Here is a 22,658-nt window from a genome sequence, read left to right on the forward strand (position 1 = left end):
ACACTTCTTTGGAAGCTCCACTTAAGGCTCTTTACAGGTAATGGGGATCCCCTCCATCACCCCCAATGTGATGGTTCAGTGAACATAGCCTGGCCATAGAGACTGGACATAAAGGACCTGGCTCTCCAGAGAGGACAGGCTCGATGACCACAGCCTGGCCATAGAGAGTGGACACAGGCAGACCTGGCTGCCCAGAGAGGACAGGCTCGGTGACCACAGTCTGGCCATAGAGAGTGGACACAGGCAGACCTGGCTGCCCAGAGAGGACAGGCTGTGCTCCCACTGCCAGCAGGAAGAAACAGAGACAGAGAAGAACTTTCTGCTGCACTGTGAGAAATACTCTAGGATTAGAGAAACATTCTTCCCTTAAATAACAAATGTAATCCTAGAATTCAGACAACTGCCAGAATTAGAACAAATCTACTGGGGAAGAAAATTGGACAGATGTCCTACTATGGAAGGTGCCTATCTGGGGGTGGAGTGGTGGCTCTGTGGCTAAGGATCTGTGCCTATAACTGGAAGGTTGCTGGTTCAAATCCTGCAGCTGGTAGAGGAATCCTACTGTTGGGCCCCTGAGCAAGGCCCTTCACCCCAACTGCTCCAGGGGTGCTGTACAATGGCTGACCCTGTGCTCTGACCCCAAGCTTCTCTTCCTGTTTGTGTGTCTCATGGAGAGCAAGCTGGGGTCTGTGAAAAGACAAATTCCTAATGCAAGAAATTGTATAGGGCTCATAAAGCAACATTATCATTATCATTATCTATAAGAGCCTGGCAGCTGAACTGCCTTTCAGCTACAAAACACAGGTCTCTCTCCACAGTTCTTCTCAAAGTCAAAGCAATTCAGAAACTCTTAGTGTCCCTTAGTCCACAGATGGTCGATTAGCACAGTAGCAGATGATCATCTCTCTTCCTGTACAGCAGATAATGAATGACTCCTGTAAGCCTTCTGGTTCCTGTTTTTTTTCAGTGCCACCTGACCAGTTGTCTGGTTGGTTAGGTAAATTGGTGATTATCTGCCACAGCTTTTGGGGGAGTTTAGTACAGATGAGCTGCGATCTTATCTAGATCTGTCATCTCACACCGCTCTATTTCACTGTTACATTTCAGGAAGTCTGACCACGCTCCGTGCTCCTTCCTCCTGTTTACAAGCAGGAGCTGAAGAGCGCCACCTGCAGTAAAGACTGTGCAGCGCTGGTCAGACTCTGCTGAGTAAGAACTCACAGACTGTTTTGAAGTTACTGATGGGTTTCATTCAAAGATTCTTCCACTGATTTAAATGAGTATACAGAGGTGGTCACATCCTACATCAGCTACTGTGTGGACAGATGTGCTCCTACAAGGACGATCCAGATAATATCCCAATCAGAAGCCCTGGATGAACAAAGACCTTTTCTGTGAGCTCTGCTGCCTTCCAAGCGGGTGACAGATAATGTAAAACACATCAAGGAATGACCTGGAGAAGCAGGAAGACAAGAACATACTGGAAACCAGCCTGGGGGCGGCTCAAGGCCTGCAGGCTGTCACAAACTATAAAGGCAAGAGCAGCAGTATCTCCTCCCCTGAGGCATCTCTACCAGAGGAGCTGAACACCCTTCAGTCCCACTCTGAGGCTCCGAGCACCGAGCAGCTAAACACCTGGTGTAAGGAGACCCAAATGTGGAGATATGGATCTTCTGCAGCCGCAGGAGTAGCCGGTAGACAAGGCAACAAACTATCTGAATCGAGAGGCGAGTTCGTGGTCAGTGGGAGTAAGGAGGGTCGGAATCCAGGACGAACACAGGAGGCAAACAATCCACATCGAGAGATGAGGTACGAAGTCAAATGGCAAAAAGGGGAAGTCCAAAATCCAGAGTGTCACAAGGTTAAGGGTATGCCAGGTAGAGCTCTAAGGGAGATAACTCAAGACCGAGCAGCGGGAAGCAGATTAAGAAAGTATCGATAGCACAGGGTGTGCAGGTGTGTTAACACGTGCGGCGACACTTGCTATAATTAACCTGCTGCTGGTGCTGATTAGTTCTGTTATGGGTTGATCTCCACTGGCTGGCAGTAGTGACACCTGACCCCCCTGCTCTGAGGCTCTGAGCACGAGCAGCTGAACACCTGGCCCTCCTGCTCTGAGGCTCCGAGCAGCTGAACACCTGGCTCTCCTGCTCTGAGGCTCCGAGCACGAGCAGCTGAACACCTGGGCCTCCCGCTCTGAGGCTCCGAGCAGCTGAACACCTGGCCCTCCTGCTCTGAGGCTCCGAGCACGAGCAGCTGAACACCTGGCCCTCCCGCTCTGAGGCTCTGAGCAGCTGAACACCTGGCCCTCCCGCTCTGAGGCTCCGAGCAGCTGAACACCTGGCCCTCCCGCTCTGAGGCTCTGAGCAGCTGAACACCTGGCCCTCCCGCTCTGAGGCTCCGAGGAGCTGAACACCTGGGCCTCCCGCTCTGAGGCTCCGAGCAGCTGAACACCTGGGCCTCCCGCTCTGAGGCTCTGAACACCGAGAGCTACCAGAGCCCCAGTGAGCCGGGAGACTGTGTGGTACAGCTCTCTAAACGTGTGCAGAGCCTTCAAGAGAGTGAAACCCCACAGAGCAGCCGGCCCAGCTGGTGTCTCCTCTTGTTTCCTTACAACCTGTGCGGGTCAGCTGTCTCCTGTATATACAGACACTTTTAACCTGTCTCTGTCCCTGTCAGTCGGACCAAAGTGCTTGAAGAAAAACACAGTTTTGCCACTGTGCCACTGCCCAAGGTAGACCAAGGTAGCTTGTTTGAACGATTATGGCCCAGTGTCTCTCACTTCAGTGGTCAGGAAGTGCCTGGAAAGACTAGTATTGTCCTATATAAACTGTTCTATCCCAAGTATTGTCCTATATAAACCGCTCTATCCCAGACTCCCTTGACCCATGTCAGTTTGCTTACCGCCTGAAGAGGTCAGCTGATGACGCCGTATCTCTAGTACTTCATACTGCCCTCGAACATTCAGACAGGTGGGCCGCTGTGTTAGGAAGCTGTTTACAGATTACAGCTTGGCCTAGGCTATACTCCTTGTTCACCTACGACTGTACAGCCACTTACAGCAGCAACCACATTATTAAGTTTGCAAATGGCACCACTATTATTGGGCTGATCAACAACAACGATGAGTCTGCATACAGGAGTGAGGTGGAGCATCTTTCAAGATGGTGCCTTGACAACAATCTGGTCCTGACTGTCAACAAGACAGAAGAGCTCATTGTGGACTTCAGGAGACCCAGAGGGAGTCTCGCCCCACTCAGGATCAAGGGCACAGCAGTGGACACTGTCAGCTGCTTCAGGTTCCTCAGCCTGCAGATCTCCACTGGCCTGGCTTGGTCTCACAACAATGTAGCCTGAAAAAGGCACAACAGCAGCTGCACTTTCTGTGGTGCTTAAAGAAATGTGGTTTGGGGAAGCAGCTCCTCATGAACCTTTACTGCAGCACCTTAGGAAGGATCCTAACTAGTGGTATCACAGTGTGGTACAGCAGTACTACCAGGCATGACAGAAATGCACTACAAAGGGTTGTGGCAACAGCACAGAGGATTATAGGATGTGATTGACCATCAATCTGTAAGATTCTCACTATTTGCTATTTGCTATTGCAATAACCCCAATTTCTCATTCAGGATACCAACCAGCCCGGCCACAGACTGGCAAGCAGTACCGCTCTATTAAAGCACAGAGCACTAGACTCAAGAACAGCTTCTGTCCCACTGCAGTGCGCATCCTCAACAGCTGACTGCAGATCAGATCAGACATCTGCACTATGCATGGTCTGCCATTGTTTTTTCATTACTACATATTTACCGTTCTGCTGTTCTTATTTATTATGTTTGTAATGAACTGTCTACATTGTGTGGTGTGTGTATTTCTCAAGAGATCAGTGTGAATACGGATTCCAATGTACATGTGTTTATGGCAATAAACTCCTCTACTACTCTACTGCATTCCAAGAGCTGGGTTTTGCTGTAAATATTCATCTGTTTGGAATCTGATAAAAAGAACAGAAATAACCGTGACTAGACCAAGGTAGGAAAAGAGCGATATAAGCAGAGACTTGAATGAAAGAACAGAACTGTGAGAAATAAAAACTGTAAGACCTACAAGAGGAGATTTAAACTGGGTTACAACTAAGGACCATAGAAGGACACTGAAAGGAATACAGACGGGGCATATGAAGTGTGAGTCTGAAGAGAAAATGTTTCCTCTTTTTCAGTGTTTTTTAAAGAGAAATATCCTATATGTATTTAGACAGGGAACTTTAAGTCAGTCAGGAGCTCAAACTACCATTCAGGCTTTCTTGAAGTTTAATTTATTTTTCTCCAATTATTTGGCTATTACAATAAACACTGTTAAACTGTCAGACTGACTGTGGGCCAGGCCACACCTATATAGGTGCCCATCTGATCTCTGTGGCCCCTGTGGCATCACAGCACGAACAGATGAAAGCAGAAAGCCGGGTTTTTCAATGGTCTGTTCTGTTCTCTCTTCAGGCTTTTCTTCAATACATGTGGGGGCACTGGTCTTGGCCTTTTCTGCACCAGTACTTTGGATTCTAGTGTGTATCTGCATCCGTTGTTGTAAGTACATTTTTAATTTTAAATTATCTTATGAGTTAGAGTTACATTGCCTGTCCACTTAATAAATATGAACAGAGAAGTGGTTAGAGATCAGGCAGCAGCCATATCACCCTGCAACTCACAGCTGGCAACCCACTGAAGCTCAGGAGGTGTGAGCCTGGTCAGCACCTGGATGGGAGACCTCTTGGGGAAAAAACTGGTTGCTGCTGGAAGAGGTGTTAGTGGGGCCAGTAGGGGGTGCTCACCCTGTGGTCTGTGTTGGTTTTAATGCCCCAGTATAGTGACAGGGACACTATAATGTAATATATATATCTCGGATGAGATGTAAAACCGAGGTCCTGACTCTCTGTGGTCATTAAAAATCCCAGAAAAGAGTAGGGGTGTTAACCCAGTGTCCTGGCCAAATTTCCCCCTGGCCTTTACCAATCATGGCCTCCAAATAATCCCCATCTATGAACTGGCTTCATCACTCTGGTCTCCTCCCCACTGAGAGCTGGTGTGTGTGAGGGGACTGGAGCATCATCCAGGTGGGGCTGCACACTGGTGGTGGAGGAGATACCCATTACCTGTAAAGTGCTTTGAGAGAAGTGTCTCGAAAAGTGCTATATAAGGATTTATATATATATGTAAGCAATTAATTATTGTTATTTTATGTTCACCTGTGTAGGGCTCACATTGTTGCACAGTCAAGTTTAGTTGCAGGAGATATCAGCTTAGCTGTCCAGTACTCTCCTGTGTTGACCCCTTTGTCAGTCCTGTAGACACAATGTGGAGCAATTCTGTGGAGACCACAGTGACATCACCCAGTAGCTCTGTGAAGACCACAGTGACATCACCCAGTAGCTGCATGGAAGCTTTTCACTGAACTTCTCTGTAGTAGAACTCTCAGTTTTATGAAGTTCTTGAAGAACAGAAGAAAAGATGTCTAGTTATCTGTTTGTCACTGGAGGGGGTCTAGGCGTGTAAATCTAACTAATCTGGAATTATTACTTCTGCAGTTTGACTGTTCTGTAGACAGTATATTGTTTACTGCACTTATTGTCACATTTTAAAGGCATGTGTGTGTTCACTGAATCTCTTGGAGCAGAGAGGAGTGCAGGGCAAGAGTGGAGCTATAGACCTGAAGCAGTAATGGAGACATTACTGAATTTCCTGCTAACTGATAAATAAGTGAAGCTTGACATCTGAATGTTCTTTTTACACCTTAACTAAATATTTTTTTTCTTTTTTCTCATCTTTTATCTTTCCGCAGATAAAGATGCGCTTGCTTTGACACTCCTCATTGCTTCTTATGTCATATTGTCTATTTCATTTGTCCTCTGGGGTGTAATTGAAGGTAAGTTTGTTCATTTCATCTCAGAGCACATTCTGCTCTTCTGACTGTTATTATCTGGAGGTTGTGGGCTGTAAGAATAAGAATAAACTTTATTTAATATATTTCCTCTAATGGTATATTCCCAAGGCGCATTACATTAAAGTTAACAATTCAGCTGAAACAAACATGAACTGCAAACTCTTAAAGAAGTTTAAAAGAGAATATCCAGGCAGATAAAAACTGCAGTCGGAAAACCTGCTTCTCTCAAGCTGGAGAAAGTGCATCACACCCCTTCCCTGGTGAGTGAAGGTGGGGAACAGGTTGTTCCTGATGGAGCAAAGTCTGACGTCTCGCTAGTGAAGTGGAGAAGTTTGACACAGACAGTTGACAGACTTTGAAGATTGTGACTCCCCCTTCTCTCCTTTCTCTGCTTTATCTCCTCTTTTCCTTCTGACTTTCACACCTCTGGTTTCCTTTTTTCTTCTCCTCTCTTCCTTTATTACACGAATGCTGGATTTATTCAGTTTGTTTAGGTACCAAGTCTGCCATACCGTGACGATTGGTCACAGTTCTTTATTACTGTACTGCATGTGGGACCATGCTTGTTTGTCATCTCTGAAAATCCAGTGCACAGATTGAACACAAAACAAAAGAAAACAGTTCATAAAGATAGGTGATAACACATTTAAGACAAGGAAACACGCGAGTCTGTATTTTGTAGAGTAGTGATATCTAGCCTTACAGTACCGCACAGTCGTGTTCAGCGGTTACGGAACAGACGTCAAAACAAACTTTTCTTTTCACCCGTCTTATCGCTTTCTTTTTTACTGTCCTGGTCTTCGAAGATCGTTTCGCCCGTGCGGTGTTTTCCTGAAGAACAGGCTGCGAAGAAATATTTATAACACAATGTATAATTCAATACAGCAATAACACCTTGTATTATGCACTATAATCACGTACAGTATTTTCAGATGACGCCCTCTGTATTTGCTTACCCTTCGCTCTTTGCAAGCCGAGGCAGCTGAAGCACCACGTCTCTTCCCGTAAAAAGTCTTTGTCTCCATACTAGGGCTGTTGTAGTGCAGGCTCACGGGTTTTTTTATTAATGGGAACTCACCTTACCGAATCCCTTGGTGTGTTTATATTATATTCTCGTGTACGAGTAGAATGGGCGACCCTTCCAATGAAAGACAGGTCCCTTTCGCCCAAGACTGGCAGGAAACAGTGGAAACTCGCCACACCCGGACTGTTAAGTCCATCAGCCTTTTTTAACAGCCTTGCAATGCGCTCACGCTGTAGGATATGCGCTCGACGCGCCACCGGTGTCACAGTTACTGTTCATGTCAAACCAGTTGCTTCCTGTTGCAGATGCGCTTCCGTAGTGATTCTTTTTTCTCCGTAGCCTCCGCTTGATCACTTACACAGTCTGCCTCTTCCACAGACATTTTCATGGTCGATAACGATGCGGGAACAGCATGTAGAATCCAAAACACTACGGCAGCAGAAGTGAGCAATTACCTGCTCGAAAACGAATGTGTTCCCAAAAGCGTGTACTGCACAGTTGTCGCAACATTTACAAACATTCCCGATACATAAGCACGTTGTGTACTCTACATTGTTCTATTTTCTACCGTGACGGGAGAACACTCACTGTTTCAATTATTGTTGCTGCTGGGCTTCGAGTCGCCTGTTTCCTTCTTTGAGTACAGTAGCTTGCGGACAGAGTCACTGCCCTGTGTGAGGGTCCTGCTGACAGACAGGGGGTCTGTAGTCTGTAGGCTCCTGGGTTTGCTGCTCTCTGGAGCCCCTGTGTGAAGACACACAGGGTGTCAGGAGAAGTGCTTTGTTTAAGACATTTTCATATTTATGTATCTTGTTTTTAAAATCCTAAAATAAATATATGATGTCATTTTTTATATAGATGATGCTTAGTGTAAAATACTGAAGCTGAAAAGTCAATATTATTTTGTAAAACAATAATTTAATTTGAAAAGTAATGTTTAACCATTGAAGACAAAAATACCTCAAGACTTGTGATGCGCACTAGGTATTGTCTAGGTAATGTCTTTGATTTTGCATATGTTAACTTATTCAATATTCATACTCATTCAATACTTATTCATTTATTTACTGTACATGAAAAAGCTAAATATGTAAGCTTACAGTTATCTTTATTGTTTAAAATAATTTCTTAAAAATGTTAAAATATATACAGTATTTTTGTCACAGAAATAGAAAATCTTTAATAATAGTTTTTCAAAAGTGGGATTCTAAGCCCCATTCTGCAGAATTAATGTTTCATAGACATGGGAACTGTAGCGCCTGGTCCCGTTCCCGCTCCGGTTTTTAATCCTGATTTCCAGTGCCATGTGTGTGCTAAGATATGTTACCTTCCTGAATTTCCTGAGATGAAAAAAAGATTCTGTGTCCTTCCCCTGCTGGAATCCAGTGTATTGAGAGAGGATTAACAATGTGAGACTTCATCTACTAGAATATCTGAAGAAACATCTCAATGGCTTCTATGATCAATATGTCATGAGCAAGGTTTAGCATCTGTTGGGTTTAATGATTTCAGATTGTCTATAGTCTCTCATACTGTCTGTTGTTATGAGACCTACAGAGCCCTGACACAGAAACAGTAAAGACAAATAAAGAAGTAAAACATGGATCAGGCACTACCAACTTCCAACCACATGGGTCAGACACAAGCCAGCTGTATCTGATAGCCACATGGGTCAGACGCGAGCCAGCTGTATCTTATAGCCACATGGGTCAGACGCCAGCTGTATCTGATAGCCACATGGGTCAGACGCGAGCCAGCTGTATCTGATAGCCACATGGGTCAGACGCGAGCCAGCTGTATCTGATAGCCACATGGGTCAGATGCCAGTCATCTATATCTAACAGTCCTGCTTTTCACAATATGCAGAACATGATCACACAACCATGCATCATGCAGCCCAATGAAAGCACAACACTGTGAGAAAACTGGAGCTTTTTGGGAGGAGAATATGACAGGGCTCTGCTGAAGATACAGTAGTAGGTTATGAGAAGCAAAGGCAGTGTCTGTGCACGGGAGTCTGTATTTTGAGTAGTGATAAATAGCAAAGGTCATGAGCTGAGTGGTTCTCTTAGTTACCAAACTCTGTGCCATGCAAATGATTAACCTTAGTTCAGAAGCTTTTAACCACCATTAGGAGCAAGTGAGTTTTCTCATTTGTATTCAGTTTCCACTTTAATTAGGGCCTATACACAAACAAGAGAAGAATTTGATTATAAGTAACTAATCAACAGGGAATTATTGAGGCAAAGAAAAATTCCTGAGCTGAACTTAATTTTGAGACTCAGTACTTATTTTATCCAGTTTTAGAGAGACACCCAGAACGGGGAATCCAATCTAAGGGTTTATTGCAAAGGGTGTTAGAATAGAAACTGTTTTTCTACATAGAACTATCTGTGGATTATACATTAGACTGACCATTCCCTTGGATACTCTTGTGTTCCCTACACTATATGCAAACACTCAATGCTACTGGTTTTGTAAGTTTAGATTTGCAGAGGTATCACTTATTTAGATTTGTTCTCCCACGGTATATGTAAAGAACATTGCCATGTTTTGGGATAAACAGCACTTTAGTTATAGGAGGAGACATCATCATCCACTGAAGTGCAGCTTCACCTGGATGACTTTCAGCAGTCTTCCTCTAACAGTCCCACTAGGACTAGAGTTTAGCCAGGACATTGACATGGGGGTGGAGCGATGGCTCTGTGGCTCAGGATCTGTGCCTGTGGCTGGAAGGTTGCCAGCTTATATCCTGCGGCTGGCAGAGGAATCCTACTCTGTTGGCCCCTGAGCAAGGTCCTTCACCCCAACTGCTCCAGGGGGTCTGTATAAATTGTTGACCCTGCGCTCTGACCCCCAGCTTCTCTTCCTGTGTGTGTGTCTCATGGAGAGCAAGTTGGGGTATGTTAAAGTGATCTTATCATCTCGTCTCATTTAACAGTCTCCTACTCAGATGAACAGTGCTGTGGGACTGTTAATGTCCTCAGTTCAACAGTAGGTGTCACTCTTGGAATCTTAGATAGTGTAGAAACAAACACTTGACTGTAGCTTTCACAGTGCAATGTATACTCCTGATGCAAAATACTTCTATGATAACCTTTAAAAAACAAAATACTTAATAAACAAAATATTTTTTCAGGTTGCTAAATTACACAAGTACTCATCTTAATACCCTCATCGTTTCCTTTTTTAAATTATATCTTGTTCGCATGCCCAAAGGGGTTGGGCAGCCAGTTGACCTTGGACCCCCAGAGGTTTTTTCTCTCCTTACGAAGGAGTTTTTGGTTCCTCTCCTCCGTTGTCTTCTGGTCTGCTGTTCTCTATTGACAACATGTCTGGTTACTTGCTTTGTTAAACGCCTTGGAGCAACCTTGTTGTGAAAGGCACTATATGAAAATAAATTGAATTGAACTGAATCTTCACTGTTTCTTTTCTACACACATTTTCATCTACCACGCACCCAGAAATGTAATAATGAATCTCTCTATCCAAGCAGCTAGTGTTGTGCCAATATAACAACTGTGCTGTTTTTGTATTAAATGGTGGCATACCTGTGTTTGACTGTTTCATTTACGTTCAGTTTCTGTTCATTATTGGATCTTCCAGATTGCCCAAAAAGTGATAATCGATAAGGAAATATTATACTTATATATATATATCTCAAATGTTATTTAAATCAGTAATTTTATCATGAGTGATTGATTTAACGACTTCTATCTACTAGTATGGCTGTACTTGATAATGGTGAAAAACAGATGTGTCTTCTAGTGGCCAGGCTGCCCTGTAATTGTTTGTAAGCACAAGGCAACTACTTTTTAGAGTTCATTAAGTTCATTGAGTATTTACCTCTTCTTTTAAATTATAATCATTTTTATATAATGCCTTTAAAAGCAGCTTCTCAAAGAGTTTTATAGTTAAATTGTTGAAACAAATGTCAAACAGTTCACAAAGACAGGAGCTAACAAAATTAACACAAATAAACACTAGGCAGTAGAAGATGCAGTGCACAGACACAGACACAAATTAATAAGAGCCTTTCTGAAGAGAAAGCTCTTGAGTCTGGATTTGAATGTGCTCAAGGTGGGAGACCCTCTGATATCTGTGGGGAGAGAGTTCCAGAGCTCTGGGGTGCAGCAGGAGAAGCCCTGTCACCCACAGAGTGGACAAGCTCAGGGGACAGACAGGGGACCAGAGTCAGATTAATGAAGGTTGCAGGGTGGGGAGCAGGAAGCGTATAAATGAGACAGGTATTGAGGTGCCACGTTATGTAGAGACCTATAGGTGAGGTGTGTGAGGTGATTTGAAGTTGACACAAAACCTGATAGGAAGCCAGTGCAAGGACTCCAGGACAGGAGTAATTTGAACACTTGCAGAAGATACGGTCAGGATTCTGTCTGCTGAGTTCTGGTCACACTGAAGTTTGTTTATTTATTAAGGTTTGTTACTGTACTGATTACTAGTATCTCCAAGCAGATTCTGGGGTAATACAAATATTATTATTGCCATTTTACAGAGGTTTAACGTCTTTTAGAAATGTCTTTTAGACATTAATAAAACAGGATGTCTCAGGAAGCAGACATCAACCTCTCATTCAGCATCTGCAGGCCTGTCTGTGAGCTGCTCTGAAGTCAGGGGCTGCAGAGATCTGAGAATCTGTTGCTCTGTGCAGGCAGTGATTGTTTATACCTGGTACTGTGTTCATGTTTACTGTCACAGGCAAACAATTAAAGTACAGGACTGTCAGACTGACTTAATTCAAAGTTTCAATTTAAGCGTGGAACAATAATAATTACTGCTTTGCTTTTGGCTTCTGATGTGATTTGTTTTGCAGGGTCTTTGGAAGAAGTGATCATGTGTGTGACTGTTAATCTTCTGAGGATTGTACCACTTCTGGCTGCTTTCAGTAAGTTCTGAAGAGATAAGCTCACTTTAGAGATCTGTTTCTTTTTCAGAGCATCTTGAAAATCTACACATTTGGTACAATTCCAGTTATATTTACTTTATACTATGAACATACTCTATAAAACCAATCATTTTATGGTTATTTAATTTTTATTTGTTTACTTAATATTTTAAGACCAACTGATCAATATAAATTCAGAACAAAGTATATTTTCCTAGAAAGTAACCTGTCCCTCTCTTAATGTCAGTGGGAACCAGTACAGTTCACACAACATGTAAACTGAGCTTTTTTATGTACACAAGAGGCATAATAAAGACATGTTTTCAGTGTATATTAGTATTTCAGTGTCAGACAGGCCTATTTCACTCAGTAAGGGCTGTGGCTGAGTGTTACTCATCTGCAAGAGTTATGTCGCTGTGACTAACCTGAACGTCAAATGACAACACATGGTCAGAGGTAACATGAGTGATTCTAACTGTGATCAGGGGTTTGATTTCAGCACCATCAACACTGAAGTCACCAGCTTTGTGAGCACAACCCCAGTCTGCTCACAGTTCAGTTGGAGAGTTTTTTGCTCCCATTAAAATCAGACATAGAAAGATAACCAGAGAACCTGAGGACTTGCCTGCCCTGAGTTAGACCTGTAACTGTTGCTCTTCTGTGATTTACCAGTTAAAGGCTCCTGTCCTGTTCTGGTCCTGAGATTTTTCTATACCAGCATCCACCAGCAGCAGGAGCTCATACTCAAATATCGGAGCCTTAAAGGAGCTCATCTCTACATTATTCGTATCTGCTGCTGGGATGGGAGTGGTTCTGGTTAAAAAAAAGTACTTGACTTTTTGTGCTGCTGTGATCTCTGGAGGACCTCAGGGTGGGGAATCTGTCTGCTTTTCCCTCTCTGTTCCCTGCTGCTGTCTTCACATGACGGAACTGAACCAAGCGCCTCAGCAGTAGAACTAGACCACAGAATCAGTGAGTCTGGTGACTCCTGGCCATCAGCTCAGCTGCAGTCTGAGTGTGTTCGATCACACCATGAGGGTCTGGACTGAGGTGAAGTTCCTCTCCTTCAGCATGGAGAGTCAGAGTTCAGAGGGTGATGAAAGCAGTGAGTGAAATGTAGTGGTTTTTAACAGAGGCTGGTTAAAATTAAACTTCAGTGACAGTGTTGAAGAGTGGTGTCCAATTCACATGTTTGTGTCTGTTTTTTCCAGTGGAGAAATCAGTTTCCATCAGTTTCTCAATAATTCATTTTGTTGTGATAACAGTGATGTGGTCTGGTAAGTAAAATTAAAACTGATTGTTTCTATTTCCAATTTCAGAGAAGTATTAGCTGTTAACTCTTGTATTTAAAGTAATAAACACACACATGTTTAAGGTCCTGTATAGTGGCTGCTGAGTCTTTGCTCCAGTGTGTGAGTGGGATGTGATTCTCAGGGCCAGTATACAGTCAGACCAGGAGTATTCAGTCTGTAACCAGCTGGACAGGCCCTGTTAGTGGACTGGTCCTGTGTTCCTGTACACTTATAAAGCCAGTGTATTACTACTGCTACAAAACAGTTACAGTGCCACATTGCAGCATTCACATTAAAATCAAATTCATAGTGTGTAAACAGTGCAATACAGTACAATAGCTCACACCCTGTACGCTTCTTGTCATGATTGTGTCCCTATTTATTCCTGTGACACTGAATCTATTAGGAGAAGTGTGTGAACTGTACATGTGTTCCTCCTGTAGATTCACACAGAATTTCCTGTTACTCTTGTAGTAAAGTGATATAGGGATGTATAAATGCTTTAATTACATGTAATAGTCCACCAGGTGTCTCTGCCCATTTTCCTAGGTTATAGGATGTTGTTCATAGTGCTCTTCTGTAGATACACACAGCCTTCCCTGTTACTCTTGGACAGTAATGGAGTGATGTCTTCACAGTGACACTAGCAGGTCGTAGAAACCTCAGAGACAGGGGTTGAGTCACTAAATTTACTAAATTTACTAAAGCCAGCAGCCATGCGACTCACAACTGGCAACCCACTGATGCTCAGCAGGTGTGAGCCTGGTCAGTACCTGGATGGGAGACCTCCTGGGAAAAACTAAGGCTGCTGCTGGAAGAGGTGTTAGTGGGGCCAGCAGGGGCGCTCACCCAGCAGTCTGTGTGGGTCCTAATGCCCCAATATAGTGACGGGGACACTATACTGTAAACAGGCGCCGTCCTTCGGATGAGACGTAAAACCGAGGTCCTGACTCTCTGTGGTGATTAAAAATCCCAGGGCATTTCTCGAAATGAGTAGGGGTGTAAACCTGGTGTCCTGGCCATATTTCCCATTGGCCCTGACTAATCATGGCCTCCTAATAATCCCCATCTATGAACTGGCTTCATTACTCTGCTCTCCTCCCCACTGAGAGCTGGTGTGTGGGGAGCGTTCTGGCGCACTATGGCTGCCGTCGCATCATCCAGGTGGGGCTGCACATTGGTGGTGGTGGAGGGGAGACCCCATTACCTTTAAAGCGCTTTGAGTGGAGTGTCCAGAAAAGTGCTAAATAAGTGTAAGCAATTATTAATTATAAGTAAATGAAGTCAATAAGTCAGAGTAAATGAAAGGGAAGATGTTTTTGTTTCTGTTCTGTTTTTCCTGTGTTCCCAGTTGCTCTGTGGGAGTACTTCAAGAGCCACACACCAGACACAGCTGTTACAGCAGATATTGGAATGACCTGTGCCTCATCACTGATCTCCTCTCTCTGCGGGGTTTATATTGAAGGTAAGAACAGCTGCTTTCTCAGATCCAGGAGAGAGAGATTCGGTGTGAAGAGCTCAGATCTAGCCTCTCTCCTTGCTAGGTTTCAGTTCTGGAACACATGGAGCGATGTGATGGACATACAGTAGAGAAAGAATCCCAGACTGCACTGGGAGGGATGAGAACAGACTCTCACAATCTCTCTCCAACAGACACTCGATAAGAACAAGGAGTTTTCTAGAGAATCACAGGAAGCAGCTGGATCTCTTACTGATACAGTCCTGCTTTAATTCAACATAAAACTAAGCTCAGGAAGATATTTACAGTACATGTGTTGTATAAATACTGATTCACAATTTAAGAATATTTAATTATTGAGAAGTTAGACCGAAGATATCTTAACCCTCTTGGCTGAAGATCCCCTGCCTACTAGCAGCACAAACAATGACTCTCACCAGATTTATTTCAGATACATTTGTGCCAGTTTGTGGCTGAAAAAACTAACTGTGGCTGAAACGCTGGTCAACACATTTGTGTTCTCTCGAATTGACTACTGTAATGCTCTACTCGCTGGTGTATCAAAATCTACTTTGAACAAACTGCAGTCTGTCCAAAATTCAGCAGCCAGAATCCTGACCAGGTCTAGTGCAGATGATCAGATTACTTGCACTGGCTTCCGGTCAAATTCCGTGTAGACTTTAAAATCCTCATGCTCACCTATGAGGCTCTGCATGGCTTGGCACCTCAGTACCTGTCTGAACTATTATCGCCCTGCTCCCCACCTCGCAACCTCCGCTCTTCAAATTCTGCCCTCCTTACTGTCCCCCAAGCCCGTCTACTATTGTATGGGTGACAGGGCCTTCTCCTGTTGTGCCCCCAAACTCTGGAACTCTCTGCCCAAGGATATCAGAGTCTCCTTCTCTAAACTCCTTCAAATCCAGACTCAAACCCTCTTCTTCAGAAAAGCCTTTACTTCACTTGTTCCACTCTTCACCCCTCTGCTCTTCTTAGTACCACCATCCACGGTCTCCTCTGTGTATTGTAATTGTGTTTTATCTTGTGTATTCTTCTTATTTATTGTCGTTGTCATCCTGTAAAGCGCTTTGAGAAGCCGCCTTTAAAGGCGCTATATAAAATAAAGTTTATTATTATTATTATTTGTGTCACTAAAAGTGTTTGTGCTGCTTTCCTTCCTGGGAAATAGCGCCCTCTATCTCCAGGCTAGTGGAATATACAGTATGTCTGTCCTGGTGCCCTGCTGTGTACTGAGTCAACTGTATTTTAAAATAAGTCATCAAAGCAAATGCTAAATGCTGCCACCTCACAAATGTAAACAGTAATATTTGAACAGTTCTGAAAGAAAATAGTCTTTCAGGGGCCAAAATGTAGACTAAACCAATGTTTTACTTTTGTTTGAAACACTTGTCTATGGGAATGCAGTATATGTACAATATGTGCCCGAAATCTATACTAGCATCGGGACCACATCTCACAACCGTCAGTTCTGTAACATGCCTCATCTCTTAGAGCTTGTAGGTCACTGAGTCCTGAAATAAGGTAAAATCATGTTCAATGAAGACGTGGTACATATCACAACTGCATTTATACTGAATACCAGTCGTATAGTCTGGACAAACACCAGAGAGCACTGACCAGTCAGGAAATTCAGACACTATATACTGCATTCCTAAAACCTCTGTATCACAGCCATGCGTTTGGCTATAAAAGATTTACATCTAAATCACATATTTGGGAAATTGTTTTTGCTGTTTGTGTGGGCACAACTTCAGAGGCTCAGTGACGTCACTCCCCGAAGATCGAGGGCGCACTTTCTGAGGAGGGAGAGCAGCACAAACACTCCTTTCAGAGGCACAAACGTGGCTCAGACAAGTGCAGGAGCTCAGGCAGCTCCCAGAGGCACCTGCACCTCAGGACCCTCCTGCAGGAAGTGATGTCATCCGAGGGGCAGCTGCAGAGCAGAGCTGAGGTAGAGGATGGGTGCAGGAAGATGAGGGTGTTTCTGGAAGTGATGTGATCAGTTAGAGTAACAGGGGTGAAACAGAACTTGGTTACTGTCATCTGTCTCAAAACCTCCATCAGTAAGAACAGCCACATGCTGTACAGTGCTTCCACCAAACAGTAAATAGGACAAATAAATCTTTAAATTATTTCTAATTTTTAATGTTTTATTAAACATCAAGGTGAAATTCTGCAACATCAAAAAGAATGCTCCATCAAAGCGTTTTGATGTCTCCAAAGACAAGAACGGGAAGGTCCTGACTGGCCAGAAGCAGATGAGAATACACAGAAGAGTTGTATGCAAGCACTAGCGACCCTGAGCCACCCCAGGACGACCCAGTGGAAATGGAGCCAGCTATCCTGGATGAGGAAGTCATATGGGCGCTGAAGCAGTTACCAAACAACAAGACACCTGGTATTGACTGCATCCCAGCAGAAATGTTGAGGCCTGTTCCACCAGTGGCTATCAAAGCGATCTGCCAGAAGATCTGGGAAACCAGCAGGTGGCCAAAGGATTGGAAGAGATCAGTATTCATCCCACTGCCTAAGAAGGGTGAAGCAAGGGACTGTTGCAACTACCGTACAATAGCCCTGATTCCTCATGTGAGCAAAGTCCTTCTGAAGATCATACAGCAGCGTCTGCGCCCAATCATTGAAGCAGAACTACCTGACTCGCAAGCTGGATTCAAACGAGGTCGTGGTACCCGTGACCATGTCAAAATCTGCGGTGGATTATGGAGAAATGTCATGAACATCAGAAAAACATCTACATTTGCTTCATCGACTACAGTAAGGCAGTGGTTCTCAAACTTTTTGGACCAAGTACCACCACTAATCCAACCAAAGCATCCAAGTACCACCTACAAGTCATCATCTCATAGGAACCCCAGAAATTCCAATGACCAGCATGAGCGCATGTGCACACACACACACATATAATAATATTATAATAATAAACTTTGTTTGATATATTAAAATGTGGCTTCTCAAAGTGTTTTACAGAAAAAAAACAACAAATAAAAATAAAAAAGCACTATTTCAGTGAGAGGGGTGAGCCTGTTTAGTCGAGCAAAGCAGATGTGAATTAAGTTTTCTAGCCTTGATACAATTCACAACAGTCTTAACAGATTTTAAAGCATCAGGCATTTTCTTGATGACAAAGGTCTCTCGGTGGATGTTGCAATGAAACCATTAATTTCTGGAGCAACCTCTCTAATTCGTGCAACTACACCGCTGTGTCGGCTTGTCATTGCTCTAGCATCGTCTGTACGAACTCCGACACATTTTATCCAGTCGATGCCATTCTCTTCGATAAATTCATTCAGAAGCTGAAATACGTGCTCTCCTGTAGTTCCTGTTGGTAGCGGCTTACAGAACAGAAAGTCTTCACGGGACGTACCCTCAAACTCGTATCTAACGTAAACGAGCAAATTGGCCAAATCGACTACAGACTCATCTAATTGCAGTGAAAAACATCTGCTCATCTTAACGCGCTCTGTCAGCGTACTTTTGATATAATCCTTAATTTCAATAATTCTATGAGTGACTGTGTCTTTCAGGGGGGGCAGCAGGTCGAGCTGTTCAGCAGCTTTTTCTCCACACATAATGGTGTGGGGCTTACCTGCTTTAGCTCCGCAAGCTTGCATTTTTCCATGTTTTTATTTCAGTGTTTATTTTAAGTATTTATTTCATGCGCATGGGAGAGAAACACAAAGACGCTCGGTGTATTTTTCTCAAATTAACTTAGAACAGTTCTTAAATATCTTTCTGTTATTTTTCACGCTTTCCTGTGCTCACAAGATTACCAGCGTTCGTAGCACGTATTTCTATGCATTCCTGTGTTTACAACGTTGGCATTGTTCCAAAATCATGCACATTCTCCTTTCTCCCTATTTGCTGGAGATACAGTAGCTTTTTTTAAATACAAATGTTCACTTGCGTCCGTAGCACGCATTCCTATAGAGTGGTATAGAATTACAGAGTATCTCTTGTGTCCACTGAAGTATTAGCGCGCACTGTATCGTAGTACGTACTGTCTGCTGCGTATTCGACACGTATAAAAATACAAAATATGAAAACCCGTCCCGATTTTTTCAGCGCACACGACACAGTTCCAGGGTCATTTGGCGTACCACCTGGCAGCATGCCACGTACCACTGCAGGTACGCGTACCACAGTTTGAGAACCACTGCAGTAAGGCATTCGACTGCATCGAACACGACAAGCTATGGAAGGCCCTGCAAGAACTAGGAGTGCCAGCACACTTGATCCAGCTGATAAGATCCTTTTATAAAGACCAAGAAGCAACTGTTCGAACACAACATGGAGACACCGAATGGTTCAAAATCGAGAAAGGTGTGCGACAAGGCTGTATTCTGTCCCTTTTTCTTTTCAATCTTTACACAGAAATGATCATGAGGAAATTAGATCTGAAAGAATCGGAAATGGGTGTGAAGATTGGAGGCAGAAATATTAATAATCTCCACTATGCTGATGATACAACATTACTGGCAGAAACGGAAGATGGCCTGAAATATCTCATATTAAGAATCAAAAAGGAAAGCGAAAAGATGGGTCTCCACCTCAACATCAAAAAGACGAATATCATGACACAGCTGGAAATGGAGCAGTCAAAATAACCATCAATAGTGAAGCACCATCAAGTGCTTCCTGGGATCCATGATCGACCGAACTGAAGACTGTGGCCCTGAAATCAGGCGACGAATTGCGTTACGCCGTAGTGCGATGCTGAGCATGCACCAAATCTGGAAGAGCAAAGACATCAGCCTCACAACCAAATGCAAAATGGTCCATGCTACTGTGCTCCCCATATCAATGTTTGGGTGTGAAAGCTGGACCCTGAAAAAAGCTGACCGAAAGAGGGTGGATGCTTTCGAGCTATGGTCCTGGAGAAGACTGTTACGGATACCATGGACAGCAAGGGTCACCATGGCTCGACGCCATCAAAACAGACACTGGCTAAGGCACAGAACAGCTGAAAAGGAAAGTCCAAGACCGTGGCGAGAGATGGCCTATAGATTCGCCGAAAGTCAGATCTGACTGATCGGATAACATCATCATCAAACAGTTTTTACTATTGCTTTAAAATATCATAATTAAAAAATGTTTTAAATTTAATGTCTATGTATCTTTTTGTTCTGTTTTCAGTGTATTCAGAGTGGAAGGAATCTTCTCAAAGCATCAGGAGAACAGGTATGGTCTTCTTACCTCAGTGTGTGACAGAGGAGACACTGCAGGGCCAAGCAGAACCTGAGACACATGGGCAGCAAACTGTTCCTGCAGAGTGATGTGGACAGGAACAGTACTGAGAAACAGTTAACAACACGTCTTTATACTGAATCAATACAGCTGTACAACCCTTCCAAAGGGAGATGGTCCTGTTTTCATGAGTTGAAAAACTATGCTGAAGTCTGATTAGTATTACTGACACCACAAAGCAGAATCCAGCCCCATCCTGAACACCACCACTGAGACTGAGACCAGCTACAGGTGCACTGTCACCAGTGAGGCTGCCAGTCTCCCAGTAACACAACCTGCAGTATAACAGGCTGTCTGAGACAGAGGGTTCGTATCTGACTGTGACACCCTCCAGCCCTGCTGTCTCAGATCAGTGAGGACCAGCTCTCAAGTCCTCGAGACTAACATTGTGACCAACCTCTCTGGTTCCACTGGGTCAGCTTCCCACCAGACTGTAGAGAGCTGAGGTCCTTCAGGAGACACAGAAGACACTGGAGGTTTATTATTGATGGTGTTGCAGGTTGTACTGCACTTGATATCCCTTACTGGTCTGTGCTGCAGACATGGGAGAGAAATCCCACATTAACTGGGATGAGGGAGAGATGCCAGCAGATAGACACTGAGGTGACCATGTTGTGTTGTGTTTCAAATAGAATATTATTGAAAAATAATTAACACTTTATTCTTTAGAGACTTATAGGACCCTCCTGTAGGTTTTATATCTTATCTAAAGTGGATATTTCTTACAGCACACTGCCCCCTGTCACTACAGTAAGAAATTGCTTTAGAAAGTGTTGTTCTGAGGAGAGAGCCCCACCTACTGGTCCACAAGCACCACTTACAGTAGCCATATCACCCTCCAACTCACAACTGGCAACCCACTGAAGCTCAGCAGGTGTGAGCCTGGTCAGTACCTGGATGGGAGACCTCCTGGGAAAGGTTGCTGCTGGAAGAGGTATTAGTGGGGCCAGCAGGGGGCGCTCACCCTGTGGTCCACGTGGGTCCTAATGCCCCAGTAAAGTGACGGGGACACTATACTGTAAACAGGCGCCGTCCTTCGGATGAGACGTAAAACCGAGGTCCTGACTCTCTGTGGTCATTTAAAATCCCAGGGCGTTTCTCGAAATGAGTAGGGGTGTAACCCTGGTGTCCTGGCCATATTTCCCATTGGCCCTGACCAATCATGGCCTCCTAATAATCCCCATCTATGAACTGGCTTCATTACTCTGCTCTCCTCCCCACTGAGAGCTGATGTGTGGTGAGCGTTCTGGCGCACTATGGCTGCCGTCGCATCATCCAGGTGGGGCTGCACATTGGTGGTGGTGGAGGGGATCCCCATTACCTGTAAAGCGCTTTGAGTGGCGTGTCCAGAAAAGCGCTATATAAGTGTTAGCAATTATTATTATTATTATTATTATTATTATTATTACAGTAGCAGCTTTGTACTGTAGAGGTCTCTCAGCCCAGTGCTGACCAGGCCAGGTCACACTACAGGGTGAGGACTCTGCTGTCCCTCCCACAGGCCTGGACAGCGATGTGTGGACTCTGGTCTCTGCTGTGTGCAGACACCTGTACTGTCAAAGGCACTGAGCCAAGGGAGAGCTGGAGGGTGGTACCCCACTATAGGTGAAGATAGCAGGGGAGAGGGACTGTGTGGCACTAACAGATACTGTACCTGCTTTGTTCTCTTTCTGCTGCAGCTTCCTTCACTTGTTCAGTTAGCAGCACTGTTGTCCTCGTCTTTTTCAGAGCTTCCATAGAAAGTCTCACAGTGGGTAAGTACTGTACTCTAGTAACACACCAGATCCACAGCAGACCTTCAACACATGACCACACTGAACATGAATCTGTTACAGCTGGCACATACAGACACAGTCACAGTGATGTAAGATCTTTAAAGGCAGGACTGTGTGCAGGAGAGGTCTCTGGCCTGGAGTCTGTGGTCCTGAGCAGAGCCAGGGAGCTGTGTCTGTTCTCCAGCTGATATCCTGGCCCACTGGAGCTTATCTGCAGCCCGTTGCTCATGCCTGTATCTCCTGAGCTACACTGAGGTCAGGAGCACTGGGCTGTGTCAGTAGCTGCAGCTGTTAACTCAGGTGTGTCTCTCGAAGCAGTAGAGTCACTGGCTGTGTCTTGGGGTCGAGGGTGAGTATCTTTCATGACCCAAGGGGAGTGATAAGGCCAGTGTGGGACCCCCACTCTCTCTGGCAGGGTGAGCAGGTGCTGTCTCAGGAGATGTCAGCTTGTCTTGGTTGTGGTGCTCAGTGCAGTCATGGTGAGCTCTCTTCAACACCCTCACCTTGCTGCCTCACAGGACTCCTTTGGATCTCAAGTTTCTGAGCTTCTGCCCAGATATTCCTCCTCCACTTGGTTCAGTCAAGTGCCATAATCACACTGACAGTGTTAAGCAGGATCTTATTTTCAGTGCAAGCCAAGAGAAAGATTTTTCTTCTTATTATAATCTACTGTATCTGAAAACTTTTTTATAGATCGTGTCACAACATTTGTCCCATTTTAGGTTTTTGTCAATGACCAGTCCCAAGTACTTATATTCATCGACAATTTCAACAGGCTGACCATCAATTGTAGTAGGTTGAGGGGGTGTGGTATTTTTCCTAAAATCAATAACCTGTTCCTTTGTTTTTGAAACATTTAACTTTAGGGAGAACTGGTTGCACCAGTTAGTAAAATCATTAAGAATGGGCCCATGATGGTATTCTGTGTCCTTTAATAAACTGACCAGGGCTGTGTCATCAGCAAACTTCATGAGGTGTCTGTCTGTGT

The 22,658-nt window shown here is 44.2% G+C and overlaps 1 protein-coding gene across 1 annotated transcript in view; it reads left to right on the forward strand.

The window, feature by feature from the left end:
- LOC107076083 (polymeric immunoglobulin receptor-like) overlaps positions 1-22,658 on the forward strand; it is a 226,532-nt gene that overhangs the window by 11,421 nt on the left and 192,453 nt on the right. Inside the window, exons 8-12 of the mRNA XM_069181730.1 lie at positions 4,497-4,583; positions 5,836-5,919; positions 11,793-11,864; positions 13,076-13,141; positions 14,508-14,621. Coding sequence (XP_069037831.1) covers positions 4,497-4,583; positions 5,836-5,919; positions 11,793-11,864; positions 13,076-13,141; positions 14,508-14,621 — 423 coding nt within the window. The remainder of the gene's footprint in view (positions 1-4,496; positions 4,584-5,835; positions 5,920-11,792; positions 11,865-13,075; positions 13,142-14,507; positions 14,622-22,658) is intronic.

This window comes from Lepisosteus oculatus, chromosome 21 (assembly GCF_040954835.1).
Source record: "Lepisosteus oculatus isolate fLepOcu1 chromosome 21, fLepOcu1.hap2, whole genome shotgun sequence".
Lineage (NCBI taxonomy): Eukaryota > Metazoa > Chordata > Actinopteri > Semionotiformes > Lepisosteidae > Lepisosteus > Lepisosteus oculatus.